The 19074-nt window shown below is 34.1% G+C and overlaps 1 protein-coding gene across 2 annotated transcripts in view; it reads right to left on the bottom strand.

Moving 5' to 3' along the window:
- Positions 1-2264: 2264 nt before the first annotated feature.
- Positions 2265-19074, bottom strand: part of LOC110373873 (autophagy-related protein 9A) — a 28437-nt gene continuing 11627 nt past the window's right edge. For both annotated transcript variants that reach the window (XM_064036186.1, XM_064036192.1), the window contains exons 11-15: positions 18849-18903; positions 18219-18391; positions 15319-15429; positions 14586-14801; positions 2265-13704 (exon numbers count right to left, since the gene is read on the bottom strand). In XM_064036186.1, coding sequence (XP_063892256.1) covers positions 13600-13704; positions 14586-14801; positions 15319-15429; positions 18219-18391; positions 18849-18903 — 660 coding nt within the window. In that variant the 3' untranslated portion in view covers positions 2265-13599. The remainder of the gene's footprint in view (positions 13705-14585; positions 14802-15318; positions 15430-18218; positions 18392-18848; positions 18904-19074) is intronic.

Genomic DNA, 19074 nt, shown 5'->3' with positions numbered 1-19074 from the left:
GTTAACCCCACATCGCCTCAGGGGAGCTCACTGAATGCCAAACATAGTGGTAAGCAGCAGTAAACCTGGAACCCGACCCCAAAATACAGATCGGAAAAGGCTTGGGCATGTTAAGAATCCAGTACCTACCCATAGATTAAAAGCTATATATTTTTTTCGAACATCAAATAATAATGAAAAGATTTTTAGATAGGTGACATTATGAGAATCCATATATATTTATAGAGCAAGTTTTATTAGAAAACCTGCTTACCTACATTTTATATGTGTCAACCGGTATCTGAATAGGTACAATTCCATTTTAATTTATTTTTTATGGAGGTGTGTATAAGTCAATAAATGGAGAATACGGAAAAGTTCTTTTAGTCCTTCCTATAAATGGAGGAATGAGTTTATTTGATACTATCTTTTTCTCACAGTTTCACCAGCTTCCCGAAGAAATCACATCATAGCCCATGTCACTCGGGAAAAAGAATTGTCGAAAATGGTCCAGTATTTTTGAGTGGATCAATAACAAACACAAGTACAATACTAGAAAGAACATAATGGACAGAGATTGAACCCTTCAGATTTTTTATCCGGATATACCTAGTATCTGCCCCCAGCACGCGGTTGAAAACAAGGAAACATAAATAAGACATAATTACCTTGGTTCATTACTCAGTATTATTCTGGCTAACTGTTAATACGATACCTACTGTTATCTATAGTAACTATTATTGATTTGACATACCACCTTTGTGCCGCGATTGGAAAGTAGAAGATCCATCTTCGAAGAACCAAGGCCACATAGCAAAATCAAAATCGCTAGTGTCCGAATGTTAAGTATGTTTGTTACTAACTTTCGCCCACGGTTTCACCTTCGTCCCGTGGAAACTTCTTCCCGTACCCGGGTAAAATATAGCCTATGTCACCTATAGTGTAGCTTCCAAACAGTGATTCATTATTCCAACTAGCCGTTTTATCGTGGTTGCAACCGCGTCCCGAGGGAACTACTGTTCCTACCGAGATAAAATATAGCCTATGACACTCAGGAACATTGTAGCTATCTATCAGTGAAAGAATTTTGGAAACCAGCAGTTAAAATGATGTTCCAAAGTTCCCTACACACAAACGTACAAATACCTCTTTATAATATTAGTCTTTATAGTATTGATAAAAAAAAATCCTACACTGCGCCTACCAACAGTCATGACCAACGCAGTGAGTATGAGAAAATGACCCCAGCGGGCAGAAGCCTTTGCCCAACAGTGGACGTTTTCAGGCTGTTACAACGGAGACTTTAGGGTATAAACAAACAAACAAAAAATTCTAATATTAGTATAGAAGCATATATTGAAAGAACGTCCACATATCGACCTGTGAATGCATCAAAAGTCAAGGACGCGTGACTTAGCGGTCCGAACCAGTTTGTGATCCTCCTCGCTTTGATTTGCATATCGACATTAAATAGCTTTTTATTGGCACCAAATATACAATATACATCTCCTGATCGATAATTTGATAGATATTTTAACTGCTTCATTGTCTATTTGTTGATATTTGCCGAATGGTGTGTCTTGGTAGTCAGAGAGTTAGAGGTCAGTTAGAGCGTCTAGATTATCTGGAAGGATATATCGATATTAAGTATATCGTTGATGAATTGGGTTGCACGGGTAACTGGGTTGAGGAGGTCAGATAGGCAGTCGCTCCTTGTAAAGCACTGGTACTCAGCTGAATCCGGTTGGACTGGCAGCCGACCCCAACATAGTTGGGAAAGGCTCGGAGGATGATGATGAATTGGGGTGTCCGGATACCTATCCCGGTTTTTTCGGATAGTCAAACTGTGTTGTATGATTTGTATGTAATCCTACTAATAGATCATCACGAATTTTTCTAGGGACTTTTGTAAGTTACTCCTACAAACGATTTGAATTGTGGATAACCTTTCAAAATTGCAGTTTTATATGCAACATTTCAAAATAATGCATCTGTCTGTCTCTTCGTAGAATTTCGTTATATCTCATTTAACATGTTTACTTCATTCCTAGATTAATTGTGTCTTAATATTATGCATATTACCATAGTTTTTTGATAATCAACAATTGTTCTAAATTCTAAGTATCATTCATTACGTAACACTACGGCAAATTAGAGTCCAAATGAGAAAGTTCAAAATAAATAATTATGGTTTACTCAGTTAATACTTTCATTCATTAAAATAAGTAAAGCAGTATTTATTAATTTACCAATATGTTGGGAGTTTTTATGAATAAAAGAAGAAATATAATTTTATATTTTTATTTACAATGCGCATAATGAAAATAGCGAACATTGGTACTGAAATATTCATATATCATTCATTCATGTTACAAATAATTAATATTAACGTACAGATTATTTATAACTATCTAGACATGTTACGAGACTTGACGAAAATATATAATTATTTATCACAATATTCTTATGGTTAATAAATTGAACTAAATATTTACAAATTTGGTTAATAGTTTAACTAACGATGAATTGTTTAGCCTTGTTGTATGCGGCTAACTTTGACGCTTGGAATACAAAATATAGATGTGAATAGATACGCCATCTATCTTGGAAAGACTATGGTTATATTAAGAGTACTTATATCATGTTGCCTTATGGACCTGTAGTTACATAAGGTCATTATTATCCTTCGGCGACTGATATATTAGCACAATACACTAGATTGAACACATTACAAGACTAACGACTAAGAAATTTATACTTGTACACGAAGATTCAAAAGGCTTGCAAGGCAGGGTCGAGTTATGCTGTACAATAGTGATACAGTTTATTTAAAATGGAAGGATTCAACAGCTTTTTGCATCAAAAACGTATAAATATTATTCGTAAAACAGATACACGTAAATAAGACAAGCAATACGTTTTACGAACACATGATATTACAGTTTTTGAAGCAATCAACTGTTCGGATTTTGCAAAGCTTAAAGAAAATGAGACTACTTTTGGCAAAAAAATCGACAAACGTACTTTCCAGTGTGAGAGTAAAATTTTGGCAATTTTAAAAGCCAAAATCTCCCATTTACCACTCCCATAAACCACGCAAAATCCCTAAAATACAAAAACTAAGGAATAGAATATAAACAACAATTTGTCCAAGTACTATTTTAAGCTAAGTTCACTGAATTGCAACTCATATTACATAATTTTGAGTCATATTAAAGGTACTTTTTGAATTCTTACGGTCGGCTGCAACTGTGTTGTTGGCATACAAACCAGTAGTGCAGCTGCGGCCGACTTCAAGAATTCAAAACGTACCTTTAAGAATTACAGGATAGAAAATATTACAATTTCACATACATCACTCAAATATCGTCGTTGTATTTATTTACAAATAAGCTGCAGACCAAAATCCGTAATTTAGTAAATCTTAGTCTTAACCACTCAAGCGTCCGAGGTGATAACAGTCACCAAAAAAATTCTTGCCTTAAGCGTTCATGGTGACTACAGTATCCGAACGACATCGTTCAGTTTAAACGTGTACAGCGCTATAGCCAGGTGGTATTAATATAGTTGATTGATACTAGATGGCGCGTTATTAAATTTGTCATCCGTGAGTTGTGATTTTTTCTGTGCAATGGCAACAATAAATTTATAAAAAAATATATTGAACTGACAGTTCGTCGTTTTTGACAAGTGACTTTTTTGTGTGTGGAGCTCTTGACAAAAATGTGGTAAGTTTCTTGTTTTATACCTTATTTAGATTGTTATTTTATATCAAAATAAACGTGAAGAAATTTCCTTTGCGAAATATGTATTTTTACGACAATTTCAAAACGTTTACATACTATAATTTAGTTGGAAAAGTTATACGATCACTACACGATCATCGTTTGATACTTTTCTATTGTTTACAGTGTATTCTAATTGGTTATTTTTGTTAAATAAATGCAAAATATACGAGAATCGTTCACTATTAGCACGTTAATGGCCATTTACAAACGAAATACATTGAGATGGGGTCTATAATGATTAAAATGTTAAGACGTTATTCATGATTTTAGTGTTGGTGAGCCGACTCCCCTTGGACTGATGTACTTACAACGTAAATAATGGTTTGTTCACACGGAGCGTTTTATGATCAATTTGGGAATGTTCTGTGGTTTTTGGCTTTGTTTATGTATCTACTTATAGGTGATGGCATGTTTATTTAGTTTTCGTTTTTCATTATCAAAGAATGAAAAATACCTAAAATTACAGTTTTACAGTGTATTTATTTTACTGTAATACCAATAACCGCTTTCTTTTTTTCTATTTAACATAATAAAAAATTATATGTAATAAAATTATATAAAAGTAAACATGTTTGCTCAATAAACATACCGAACAGTAATATGCGTGTTTCATTAAACAACCTCGTCGTGTGAACACGCTATTAGCCGGTCGGCCATCTTGTCACATTTTTACGTCGCCCGAGGCCCAGTGACCGCTTGAGAAACACTTAACTTTGTTTATTTTTTCATGACAGAAAACTAATTATTTATATTAAGATATTGGTATCATTTTAAAGAGTATATCCTGTACTAATATAATAAAAAACATTGTTACCAGTAATCACTATATTTTTCTTATAAAACTCTGAATAAAAAAAATTACGATTTTTTTTTTTTATATCCTCAACTTTATACTTTATTATCATCCTATAATATTAATTAAAGTAATTTACTTTTAATCAAATTAAATTTTACGTTCTTTTAGCTTTCCGTGAGTATTTTTTATTCGAATCTAGCTATTGTAGTTTTTCAGTAGTAATCGATTTTGTTGAGAGAGTCTCGCTTGGTCGCAAAAAAGGAATTGACATTTCATGCGCGGACAGGTGGGCCGAGAATCACCGCGCGGCTTGGACGCTTGAGTGGTTATATTTCAAAAAGCCGTGCCTTGCCTATATACACAAAATTAAGTGTAGACGTGCAACAATTCGTCCAAAATTGAGCGTATGAGTATTAACTGATAGTCATGAAGTTTTTATGTGAAATCGAATAAAAAATGACGTCGTAATCTATGAACTTAAATGTATCACAGTGTGCAGCCTGACTATTTCATATGAGTGCTGCTTCCATGAACCCGGGAATATATTTCCTTCATATATGTACCTTCATACGTATCAAGCAAGCGCTACGCAGTCACTCTATGAGACAGTACCACTGGTTCGCTCCTAAAACACATATAAATAATTTGTGAAGTGCACCCAACTTATTCAATGAACTAAGGGTGAGTTGCACCATGTAGTTTGAACGATAACCAGCCGTCAAATTGCCGCCAATTGGTCAAACCAACCAATGGTTAGGAACACTGTGCAACCCACCCTACGTAAGTTACAGTAATCTTAGTACAATTCCCAGAAAAAATACAAAATGTTTTTTTTTTTAGTTTTTTTTTTGATCGAGTTTCCTTATAAATTTTACAACCGCCAAAAAGTATGACTTGCATGCATTAAATCGGCGAGTTACAATCATTCATTTATACATATTTTTTTTATAATCAGCTTTACTTTTTAATATGATACAATGTCGATAATTATTTACAATAAAAAAGTACCTAAATTATTCTGTCCCGTAGTCACAAAATGTTATTAATTAAAAGTAATCGTTTTTAGGAAAATAAGCAATTTGTATGAAAATATTATACAGCTACATTTCTTAGACAGCAATTCTATTTTATACAGCTTTTACAATATCAGAAAATAAACTAAGATTCTTATAAAAATTATACAGTCCAATTAAAAAAATATGTAGAGCAAGGCCTCAAAAATGTAAACCTTTCATTGGAGAATATTTTATTTTCAATCAAGAATCATCTTATATTGTTGGGAACTAAATGTCAGTTATATTCACAAGAAATCACAAGACAGTGATATAGTCATTAATAATGAATTCCAAATCTGTATAATGTCATTTTCGAAGGCTATTGTGGTATCTTCGGACATCCGCAATTTAGTGAAATCGGTCGAAAATCAAATCCAAAGTGATTACACATTTGTTGGCCGTGATCATGATGTCATTAACAGTATCACTTTCGAACTTTTGAAAAATCTTTTAGGCCCAAGTTTAATGAGAACGCAAGCGGCAGTTTTTATTAAAACCATTGTTTACTTTAAAACTCGAACATGAAAATTCATAATAAACCGTGGTTGTATGAAAACTGTCGGTTATGTTAACGGTGGTATTGGTCCTAAGTGTTATTACAAAAAAGTTCAAGTGAAAGATACATTCGAGGAAAAAAAAATCTTAAACATCTGGATGATTAAGTTTTTTGTAATAACACTATTTAGGTTTAAAACACTACTTTTTAAACCTTATTACGGTAAGATAATTTACCTTTTCGCAAATTCGAATGTGACACTGCAATCATCGGAAAACATACACTTAATTTAATATTTACAATGTTATCACGATCGACTATAAGCTGAAGACTTATTTAATTAATGCGGGTTTCAATAACCGACCCATCTACCGTTTTCGACAAGAGATAGAAATTTCACATAATTAATATTAATTCAATATCCAATCGAAAAGCAAAAGATGGATAAGCTGTTGAAACCCGAAGTTACACAGCTACAATTTAACGAGTAAAATTGCCATACAAACATATTTTTAAACAATCTTTAGCTCAGTATAAAAGTTTAATAACTTTATAAAACTACAGCTATCAGGGAGATTAATGTAACGCGTAAAAAGTTAAAAATGGAAGGTTTAACTTTGACCTTTGTTTAGTATCCTAAGGCTTGGCGAGATGGCAGAATGGAAAGTGTCGGAGATTTAAGCCACCTGTGTGCCGTGTTAATCGTTACTGATAACAATATGCATATTATGTAAGTGTACTCAGTTATTTGTAGTGTATTGACAACCCGTTAGAAGGTCATAGATACAATAAACGACTCGTGACGGCATACCACACTAATATTATAAAGGCGAAAGTGTGTGATTGTGTGTATTTGTTACATGTTCACATTAAAATGGCCGAACGGATTATAAATTATCCCGGTGCAGGAGGTTGTTCCCTCAGAGAGTGGGGAAAACCACTGCCGGGAGGCTCGTTATAATATTTATTTTGATATATATCGGATTTGTCCAGGCCTCAGCAAAGGATCCTTAGTAACAAATACGAGGGTCACACTGAAAGTTTTTAGAACTGGCCACTTATAAACAATATAATAAAAAAATAATTCTAAAATTCGAAAATACAACTCTTTACCAATATTATTGAGTATATATTTAATTCATTTGTCATTTGTTTTACGATTTGGCGGCAAATTGAAAATTGTCTGTGTCACGTCAACATGAATTTAACACGAGAAAATTTTCGTGCAATGATTTTTTATGACTTTCGATGTCATTTAAGTCAACAAGAAAGTTATGATAGACTACGATTGGCCTTTCACGATGAAGCCCCATCTCGTGCGACTGTTTACAACTGGTTTAATGAGTTTAAACGTGGTCGCACTAATCTCACTGATGATTTACCTGAGGGACGGCCTTCTACGGCGACGACTGAAGATAACATCTGTGTTCTGCGGCGTATGATAGAGACTGATAGAAGAGTGACCTATCAGCAGATTCGGACAAGCTTAGGCATCGTTATGAGTCAAGTGCACAAAATCCTCCACGAACATTAAGCGGTCAGGAAGCTTTGCCCCTGGTGGATACCTCATAATTTGACTGAGGCTCAAAAACTCCATAGTGTGGATTGGTGCCGTAAAATGATTAAAAGATTTAACGGAGGTGACTCAAATGCTGTGTTCGACGTACTAACACTACAATAAAACATATAATAAAACGAATAACTGGCTAATGTAACCAGTTTCTGATTTTCTAAGAACTTTCAGTTTGACCCTCGTAACTTTATTTCCAACGGGTTGCCGATATACAAAAATGTATCTTAACATACCTATCACAGAATAGTACTAGCGATTAACATGTAAAGTGCATATAGGTGTGTATTAAATGCATAACTTTAAATAGTAACGGTGCTCGATGTATATACGCGTATCAATATAGATGAATATGTATCTAATATATTTATGCAAATATGTATTATAATATGGATACTATTTAAACACTGGTATATGTGAATCTCACTACAGATCTAAGGCATATATGTGTTACATGTTTTGGAAGCATATTTAAATGTATAAAGACATACATTTTGTGAATAGTGCGTATTGAAACCGAATTTGTATCGAAATTGTTCTCTTTTGGTTTTAAATCGCACTATTTTTTATAATTTTTGTTGTTCACTGTGACAAATTGAATATACAACAGTATACTATTGAATGCTAGGAAAAATGGCGGCCGTTCGACATACAGGCGTCAATTTTAAACAATATCTTACTTTGTACTTCTACACTATATATTTCGTGGTATATATAAATAAATATAAGATAATTAGATACTAATTTATGATTAACAAACAACATGAAATAATTAGGGTGTTAATGTATAATGTAAACTTTATGAATTAATGTGTCTACTACCCTGAAATTCAAATGTGCGCGAAATGACCAATTATTTTATTTCGTAATATAAAGTTTACCGCAAGAATATAAATAAACTTACATATTAAATACATATGAAACAATAACAGTTACATTCACAGTATTTTATAATTATTTATTTTAGTTTTTTTTAGCATAGACAAATATTGTACTATTTTTTTAGACGTGTCAATTACAACAGATAAAAAATTCCTGTGAAGGCATTCAATTGGTGTATGAGTCAATATATCAATATTATAATGTAACTAGCTATACTTTAAATTGTAAAATACATATAATTTCACTTTGTGTGTGTTTTTTTATAAATATTATTACATATTTCGTAATGTAATAATATATACAGGTTGATAGATGATATAAAAGTTCAAAAATCGTGAACACTCGAACTGGCGCGAGTATATAGTAATGAGGTATGTAAATATATATAAATGTATGTATGTCTATTCTACGCAAAACTACTTCTAGCATGTTTCTATTCAAGCTATTACTTGTAAAGATAAATATATAAACCCAAGTTTGTATGTTTTCTTTAGGCAAAGACCACTGGATGTTAGTTAATAACATGCGCTTTATCACAAACAATTGTCAAAAACTGTCTTTAAAATCGGTAATAAAAGAAAATAAAAGTGTAGTAAAGTATTTTCTTTTAACCAATTTTATCCTCTAGGCTTTATAGAAAAGTTTTTGTCTATGTTGGCGCACCTTAGGAACTTCATACATATATTGTGAGGCATATTATAACCATATGAATTGGTGTTTTTTGCCATTCCATATTAAGCCTAAATACCTTTAGAACAAGGTGTAATATGTATACAAGGTGTTGATTTGCATTTGTGCCATAGTTCAGGAGGAGGACATACAATAGATAAATAATCGATTGGAATTACAATAGATGGGAAATAACTAATATGCACTGCTTTTTTTGTCATTGTAATGTCGTGGTATTTCCGAAGTAATCCCATTTTATGAATGAAATTTATGAGTGATCGTTGCGTATGCTTTGTGTTTGCGTTTGTGTGAGGGTGCAGCACGATTTTAACGCCAGTAACATACCCGCCAAGTTTAAATAAGGCTAGATGACATTTACGGAATACCGAAAAAAAATTAAAGAAAAAAAATTACGTACCAATTTTTTTATTGATTTGGGTCGAGAATCATTAGCATAATTACCTCCTTGACTATGGCACGGATGCAAATCAACAGCTTGTATACGGGCTCGGGTTTATATGTTTTCACTGATTACTGGAGGGACTTCCCTTGAAAAACTATTAAATATATGTAGTAAATATTAATATTAAGGCATGAAAACTACCTGATCATAAAACTTGTTTAAAACTTGCTCACTATTCTGATATAATTCCTATTGTAATTTTATTTATATACAATAATGACTTATATATTAAGTGCACGTGTGTATCTCTTTCTATTTTACTGAATCGTAGAACAGGCACATTTATGAATCGTAAATCTGTTTTTATAAGTGTAATGAAGAATTGTACAGAATTAAAAATTCTGTTTTGATTGTGTATGAACATTGCAATTTTTATCAGTTATTATATTATTTGTTCTTGAATATGTCGAATATAAAATCGCAAAATTACTTTGAATAAACCGTTTTTTAGTCCACAATTTAGCTGATATTGCGTATGACTAATTATAATAATGTAATATTAATGTAAACAATGTCGAATTTCACGTGAAAAATGTATGTATAAAATGTAATATCTATGTATCTAGCGAATATGTAACTACATATATAAATAAAAGAATTTGCATGCTGTATGTATTATCAAAATGTAAAGGTACTGTTGTTATATTATGATATCTAAATTCATATAAAAATGTATATGTCACTATATGTATGCATGTATATGTGAATAGTTTAACCAATTAGGTACGTCAAAATGTTTAAAATGAAATGTTCCTTAGAAATATGAATAATTTGTCACGATATAGAATTTGTTGTCACCTACCCAATTGTTGCAACTTTCATTATTTATTCTTTATTCAATGTTAAGGTCAATGCTTCAACTGGTAGCGGGACATCTGTACTAATATAATAATAACTCTTCTGACTGAAGGGTTTGTTTGTTTTCTTGAACTCACTAATTTCAGGAGCAACTTGACCGATTCGATTTTTTTTTCAGTGATAGGGTGCTTTTACACGGTGCATGTAGCTGGAGCAAGTTAACATGCGCAAGTGACAAGAGCATCTAGTGGTGTCTAGTAAAGCAGCAAAGAGTGGGTATCTTGCTTTGGTACATGCGCGAGTCGCTGGACCCGAACTCGATGTTTACTTAAGTTAACATTCAATATGAGGCGTGATCTTATCATTCGCAGTTATAATATACTTGGAAGTAATTTTTGATATGCTTGTTTATCTCCGAAAGTGCTTACAATTCAAATATAATCTGATATGCGCATTAAAAGCTACCAGTCGAAGCAATCACCTTAACCATACATACGATTGATTCGGTGATGAATTTCTAAATCTCGGGTCTAGTTTTTTATTTGTGTAAATGTGTATGTCAGCTTGTAACACAGAACTTTGAAAATAAGCATTTTTTTTATACGAACTATCAATTTAAAAAACTTTGAAATTACTGAAGCTTCGAAAATCTCACTATATTTGTTGTTTTCTCTTTTTTTCTCAGGCACATGAAATATATTTGCAAAGGCGAAAGGAACGATTAATTCCTGATTACTATTATTATGTCAATGGATTAAAAGGCAATATTTCTTTATATGTATGTTATGTAGTTGTTTTTATATTAAATTGTCATTTGGCTTGCTATATGAAAAATGGAAACTCGTCTTGCTATCCTAAGAATTTCTTAATGTCATAATGTAATATTGCTTTTTTGTTTAAAGTTTTAATGAATACATTCTAAATCTAAGTGTTTGATAAAGCATTTAGCGAAGTTTTATGAGGCACGCGTAGTGTACGTGCCTATACTCTTCTGCACACTTGGGTAATAGATAAAAATCGTTCTCACATCACGTTTTCATTACATAGTAATTCAAAGTCACTATCATAAAATTTGGACGTGGACATCATAAATTAAATATCAAGTATTAAAATCTAAGAGTAAATGAAAGGAAACCTGAGGCCTAGGGATACTGGTTCGCTAAGTTTTCATACAAAATTGCTCGGAATAAAAAATATTGCAAATTGAACACTCTAGTCATTGCAAGGGCCTTACTAGTCCACCTGAGTAAGTTACGTCCTACCCTTAAATGTACATTAAAAACTTGTCTCGTAAAGACCTATCAATGTGCGTTTTAAGATTCTAGAATTATTTATAAAGTGTGAAATACAATATAAACAGACGTCATGTAACATTAGCCCCTTTCCCAACCCTTGACACTGACATAAAATTTTGAGTATGGTGGGCCAAAATGGTGATTTCATTTGCAATTTTAGGCTAAAGACTACTCAAGTCATTCATTGCATACTGAACTTTATCGCCACTGTTTAAGGTGCACATTAATTTGCAACTTTGGAACGAGATTTTTTTGTATCATTTTTTGAGTAATTTTGAAGTTTATGTAGTGGAAATAAAGTTCAGAATCCAACGATGCTTCGTGCCTTAGCCAGAGTGTACAATACTTTACAATTGGGGTACTTACAACATACTTATTTTCTAACTGGTAACATTAACATCTCTCACGGGTTTTATTGCTTCATTTCAAATTCGTGTTAATTAGCTAAAGAACGATTTCGGGCCACTTTACTTAAAATTAATAAAAACAATATAAAATCGTCAGTGAATTGAGCATAGTCTGAATACGACTCGCGTTCAGAAAGTTCGAAATTATTATATTTTGTATGAATTTAAAAACATGGGAGATTATCTAGACAAGTTCAGAAACTTCATCTATGTAGATGTTAGTGAAAAGTAGCAAATAATATGTCCAATGGTCGATAATTCCTTTGCTTATGAACTTGACTGGAAATTCTCCCACGTTTCTAAATGACATACCGTTTTATATACATTTACAATCTTGTAAAAGCAAATACCCCATCGAATTCTAAGGGCGTATCTTCACTTGAACAGCCTACATAAGTCATTCTAACACTAGAAGTAAAGGGTCGTATGCTCAGAAATGTGCATGGTATATAGTTAATTATAGAGTACACTTCATGGCTGAAAAGAGTAAACGCCAAAAGTCAAACATCGTATCTTTACATAAGAGTCCATACGTTGTTCATGCAAAATGGACTTATGAAGAACACACAAAAAATATCCATAATAAAAAAGGATTTTCTCCACTTAAAACAATGTATAGACATGCTACAAGATGGATACACGAAATTAAAAAATCGTATCCCAACATAATGCAGCGTAAACACGATATTTTATATGAAGGACTTATATCGACCGTATACCATAAACACACTTCTAGAGTTAAAAGTCGTCGTTAAAAGGGTCGTATGTCATAAGTTCGGCTTTAAAAGGTCGTAAGCGCGAGCGAAAAGTCACTAAGTCCGAAAAAAAACGAAAATGATTTATCAATGTCATCAACATCACAATCACAATGTCATCAAGGTGACATTCATCTTTTTTCGGACTTCGGCTCTACGTGGACGATATCTCAACAAAAACCCGCAACTAACTAAAACGACTTATTTGAACCACACAACATGAAGATACGACCTAGATTGCACAAAACAGAGTCGCAAGCGCATATAAGACAAACCACTTTATAAAAAAGTATTACCTTTACAAAAGCGGTTACATTTCATAAGAAAAAAGCTGTAACTGCACATAAAACAGTATACAGTTTGTCAAACCCAGACGGGGTGGGTAAGAAAGCGCTTAAATTTCATAAGTAAAAGGTCGTAAGTGCATATAAAACAGTACATTGTTTGTCATACCCAGATGGGGCGGGTATGAAAGCGCGTATTTTTCATAAGTGCATATAAAACAGTATATAGTTTGTCAAACCCAGACGGGGTGGATAAGAAAGCGCTTAATTTTCATAAGAAAAAGATCGTAAGTGCATATAAAACAGTACATTGTTTGTCATACCCAGACGGGATGGGTTCCAATCGGGGCCGGCGGCCGGTGTTATGGTCGATGGAGAAGCGGGGTCTCTTCACCTTCAGTGCTACCCCACCGGGTGGGGCGGCGTTCGCTACATTTGTTCGTGCAGCAGGATACGTTTTGACCTGCCTGGAATGTTTATTATTAATTATTAGACATACATTTTTAAAAGATAGACGTGTATTTATTATTATTAATTAGACACAGTTATTTAAAAAAGATGAAAAAATAGGCAGTAACCATGTGTTTTGGTTTGCCAGTCTTGGCGGTGGCACTCAAGTGAGAAACGAACCCAACGACCCAAACGAACCCCAGAAACGAACGCAGAGTAGTATGGTAGTCATTATACTAGTTAAGTGTTGTAATTTGTTAGAATAAATTTGAGTATAATAAAATTAGTACACTGCAATGTTGTGTTTTAAATACGTTATCTCTTCATTTTTATTATTATTCGTGTACAGTATTATTGAAGATCGGAAAGCATGTTAATTACGGTCCTGATATTTCTCCGGATCGATTTCATCACCGTGACCAATAGCTGTCTCATCGGGCTATGAGAATGAGTGCACCTGCGTCTGCGCAAATGCTCGTACACTATAATGTCATGCACAGCTAGCTGACATAAAAAGTCGCCAAGATCAATCATTGGCTTGGGCGGCATTATTATCTAAATTATTCTAAATGATATACCAGAAACTTCGTTTCGATGCCAAATAACGTTATAATTCAGTACTTGACCACTAGTCACACTCAATACTTTTGATGAACTGTCCAAAACGGTTACTTTCTATGAAATTGTTAAATATGACATCACATATTTTCCACATCAAGCTGTATGCTTATATTCCTTAATACAGCGATAAAAAATGCACATATTTTTTCCATTAAAACGATAAATGAAAGTGGCATTATTTTAAGATGCTTTGCCAAATGAATATACTAAAGTATTTTATTTTGGACCTAGTGAAATACCCAATGATTATTGTTTACTCCTTAATAATATAACATACCTGTGTCAAATGCAGATCATACAAATGTAGAGTGCTAACAGACATATCTTGTGTGTCATCTCCAGGCTGTCTGGGTGCTTCCATACTCATGGCACTAGCTCCCAACACAGAACTGACCCCCGCTAGCCCCAATGACCCAGTGGGGCTGGTCACCCCGGGAGGATGTGCGGGACCCGCTGCGGGGTCTTCATCTTCGTCGCTCGTTTCGTCCATGTCCTGTGATAAAAAAAAGATATATTTATTTGTGGACATGCTGTGTTTTATTTTCTTGCATAATCTAGGTTTTTCAGGTTCTTGTTGTGTGTTGCAATCAAAAAGTCGTGGTTGCTTAGTGGGCAAAGAACCAATCTCTCAAGTATCAGTGCGTGGGTTCGATCCCTGCGTGGGTTCGATCCCAGGTCAGGCCAGTACCAATGCAACTTTTCTAAGTTTGTATGTACTATCTAAGTAAAACTTGGACACCAATGACTGCGTTTCAGATGGCACATTAAACTGTAGGCCCCGGCTGTCATTGAGTATCCATGGCAGTCGTTACAGGTATGCAGGAGCCAGTAAGTCTGACACCAGTCTAACCAAGGGGTAATGGGTTGCCCGGGTAACTAGGTTGAGAACGTCAGATAGGCAGTCGCTCCTTGTAAAGCACTGGTACTCAGCTGCATCCGGTTAGACTGGAAGCTGACCCCAACATTCTTGGGGAGAAAGGCTCGAAAGATGATGATTCTGATATACTTACTGGTAATCTGTATTGCTGTTTCTGCTGCGGGTAGTACGAGAGAACGGCTGGTAAAGGCGTTATAGCACCAAACAGGCTCTGCTGTATGTACGAGCCCAACATCGTCTTATTCTGAAATAATAATAACAGTCAACATTATAAACTTTTCATTATTTCAACGTAAACTTAATCTCTATTCACATAAAAAAGAAACATTCAAAATATTTATCACAAAAACTACGTTTGACTGTAATGTTAAAAAAATTGTGTGAGTAGCTGCAAATATAATAAGAAAGAACATTTCTGAATTATGTCATCAGCCGTCTTACAAATCTTACAAGTCTTGGCAAATTAATATTATATCCACGAATTATTTACTTAGTTCTAGCGACCCGCTTCGGCTTCGCACGGGATAACAGTATTTCCCCACTATTTAATGTATGTAATTATACATATAAACCTTCCTCTCCAATCACTCTACCTATTAAAAGAAACCGCATCAAAATCCGTTGAATATTTTTAAAGATTTAAGCATAAATAGTGATACAGGGACAGAGAAAGCGACCTTGTTTCAAGTATCCACTAGATGGCGCTGTTCAAAGTTCTTGTTTTCTGCATCGCGGTATGGTTTCGTTCACTCAGCAGTACTATATACTCCGAACGACGAGTGACTCAGTACTAAAGTGCTCGTTGCACTTGGAATAATCGCGGAATAGTAAAATTTTTGAAAAGGCCTAATGCCTGTAGAGGCCTTATAAAACCAATAAATGCTGGGAAACAGTGTTTTGCTTATATTGCACTGAATAAGATTCTTCGTGCAGAGAAGGATTACTAGATATACTGTCAGTTGCAAAAAAATCCTTTAAAGTTAAAGCTTCATTAAATTTTTTGTCAACAAGATAAAAGGTATTAGTAATGGATTTAATGAAGCTTTAACTTAAAAGGATATTTTTGCAACTGGTATATCTATGAAATACTAAAAATATGAACTTGTATAAATCTGGTTATTCAAACTTAATAAACAGATATGTGTTGCTGGGGAGTTTGTTGCGTCACTTCTTCATTGCAGCAAAAACACAAAAGAAATGACGAAAAGCGGCGTTTTCTGTGCAGTTTGTTGTTTTAAATGTTTGAAAAGTGCTGGTTAATCAGCCTTATTTGAATAAACGTATTTTGAATTTGAAAATATCGTCCATATCCAGTATTTTAAAAAAGTTTCTTATTTAAAAGCTGTAATACAGTTTTTATAAGAAACTTTGAAGAATTTTACATTTGGAGACTAATATACTAAAATAATGCAAGGTAAGCAATACTAATTCTATTTAAAAAAAGCTGCTCGGTTGTATATACTACAAAATATACTTTATTTTTTACCAATTTAATACTTATAGTAGATATACCGCTTATAAATCAAGAATAGCTGAAAAGATTTAGCTGAACCAGGAGGTAGATATAGTAGCTGGTTATGTACATATGTATATTCAATTATATGTACATTTTTAAAGCTCAAAAGCGTTATATTGGGTCTCAAAGTTACCGACAGTTGTGTGCCTATATTTAAATTTCAGAAACTTTTCCATCATTTTATATTCTAGAATTAGCAATATTTGCTAAAAGGAACCAAAATTTTTTTATAACAATATCATAATCAAAATTAACTATCCACAGGTACATTTAAAACTGCATTCTAAGCAAATAAAGACCTTTTTTATTCTATTATAGATATGACGGCGCCACCGTCGATGTGTCAGCGGTGGACCTTATATAAAGCAGCGCGCGCGCACGACGCGCCCCCGTCAGTCACCATGTTTGGTAGGCCGATTCCTTGGAAGGAGCATGCCAAATATCTAGGTGTAATCTTAGACCAGCGCCTCTCATTCGCCGAGCACATACGTAAGGTGCGCTCTAGAGCAGCCTTTGTGCACGGCAGATTGCACTTCTTGCTCAATTCAAAGAGCAAATTATCTCTTAAATGCAAGTTAGCTACGTATCGTGCATACGCCCCGTCATGATGTATGCTTGCCCTGTGTTCGCACAGGCAAGACATCACAGGAGCCCTATTATGTTCGAAATGAGATTCTTCATCTCGACCTAAAAATCCCTACCATCCGCCAGTTTATGAATCGTGTCGCCATACGGTACTTCGAACACGCTGAGAATATGGCTTTCCGCAATTTTTTCTTTCAAATAAACGCTTCTATCCTTTTCTGTCATTCAATAATAAATCATTTTATCTGCAAACGATTAACGATTGCAATAAGATTGTAAAGCAAACTACTGTATAAACCAAAATCACTAAATAGCAGAACAATCGCAAACCAACCGAATGTCGTTGAAATACAATTGGTCTTATATTACTAGCAGAATGCCTAATATGGTTAAAACTGCTATTACGATCATATTGCAATTCAATTTTAACATTGTTAACTTAGGAGACCCGGCCCCTGGTCTACAATCATTTACTAACAATATGATTCATTATTGCCTCACAGAAAAGGAATAACGTTTATTTAAAAGAAAAAATAGTGGAATGCCACATACGCTTCAATCGAAATTGAGTCGTGATTGAAACTCAGTTGGATATCAATCGTATGTAGAAGTAATATTAGCATAACGGAGCCCCTGGTGAAACCACAAATAAAATAAAAACTAATTTTAATCCCTACTAATATTATAAATGCGAAAGTAACTTTAGTCTGCCTGTCTGTCTGTTACGCTTTCACGTCCAAACCACTGAACTGATTTTAATACAATTTGGTAGAGAGATAGAGTTGCCTTTGAGAAAGAACATAGGACAGTTTTTACTCCGGACTTTTGAAGAGTTCTCTTGGAAATGCGATATAACCGAACTCGACGCAAGCGAAGCCGCGGGCGGAAGATAATCATTGATAAATCATAAGAATATATTTATTTCTACTTACAAGATGATTGTTAGCCGGTATAGCATGATGCATGCTTTGGCGCAGTGACCGTAGGAACTGCCGCTGCGAAGGCTCAGTGGGTTGCCATCCCGGGTGGCGACACGAGAACGCGACCAGAGACAACTCGGTCTTGCCACCCTCGCCTTGGTCGTATTGAGTGTTGCCATTACCACCTGAAAAATACGACAAATATGTGTAAATTTGAAGATCTTGCTAAAGAATCTTTTCTCAAAATTAGGTGAAAAAAAAGGCCTAATGCGAGTCGGATTCGCGCACGAAGAGTTCCGGACCATTATTACGGACAAAAAAAACACGTTTGTTGGGAGCCCCCAAAAAAATATTTATTTAATTCTAGTTTGCAGTATTTATTGTTATAGCGGCAACAAAAATACATCATCTGTGAAAATTTCAGCTCTCTAAATTACAACAAACGTGATTTCTTGTGCGCATTTTATAAATAATTGTACGGAACCCTTCGTGCGCGAGTCCGACTCGCACTCGGCAGATTTTTTTCTATAATGTATAAAGAGGAGGCCGCGGCTACATACATTTGGAAACAACTACTTTATAAATACTTATAATTACAGTGACATACGATATTTAAGACTAAAATAATGAATATTAGCTCACCTTTCAACTTGCCGGGTGTATGCCAATCTGGGTGACCGTGTCTACGAATGTCGAGCTGAAATCAAAAGTGTTCACCATTTTAAATACATTCAGACACATTTACAGTAATTACAGAATTATCATCAATTGAGAAAAAACCCAAAGAATCAAGTAAAAAATGTAACAGTGGTCAAATTGTCTGCCAGTCCAGTCTTTTCCTAACTATTATAGGGTCAGTTTCCAGTCT

Source organism: Helicoverpa armigera, chromosome 1 (genome assembly GCF_030705265.1).
Source record: "Helicoverpa armigera isolate CAAS_96S chromosome 1, ASM3070526v1, whole genome shotgun sequence".
NCBI classification, from domain to species: Eukaryota; Metazoa; Arthropoda; class Insecta; order Lepidoptera; family Noctuidae; genus Helicoverpa; species Helicoverpa armigera.
The sequence above is the reverse complement of the archived record's forward strand: the minus strand, read 5'-3'. Positions and strand labels throughout refer to the sequence as shown.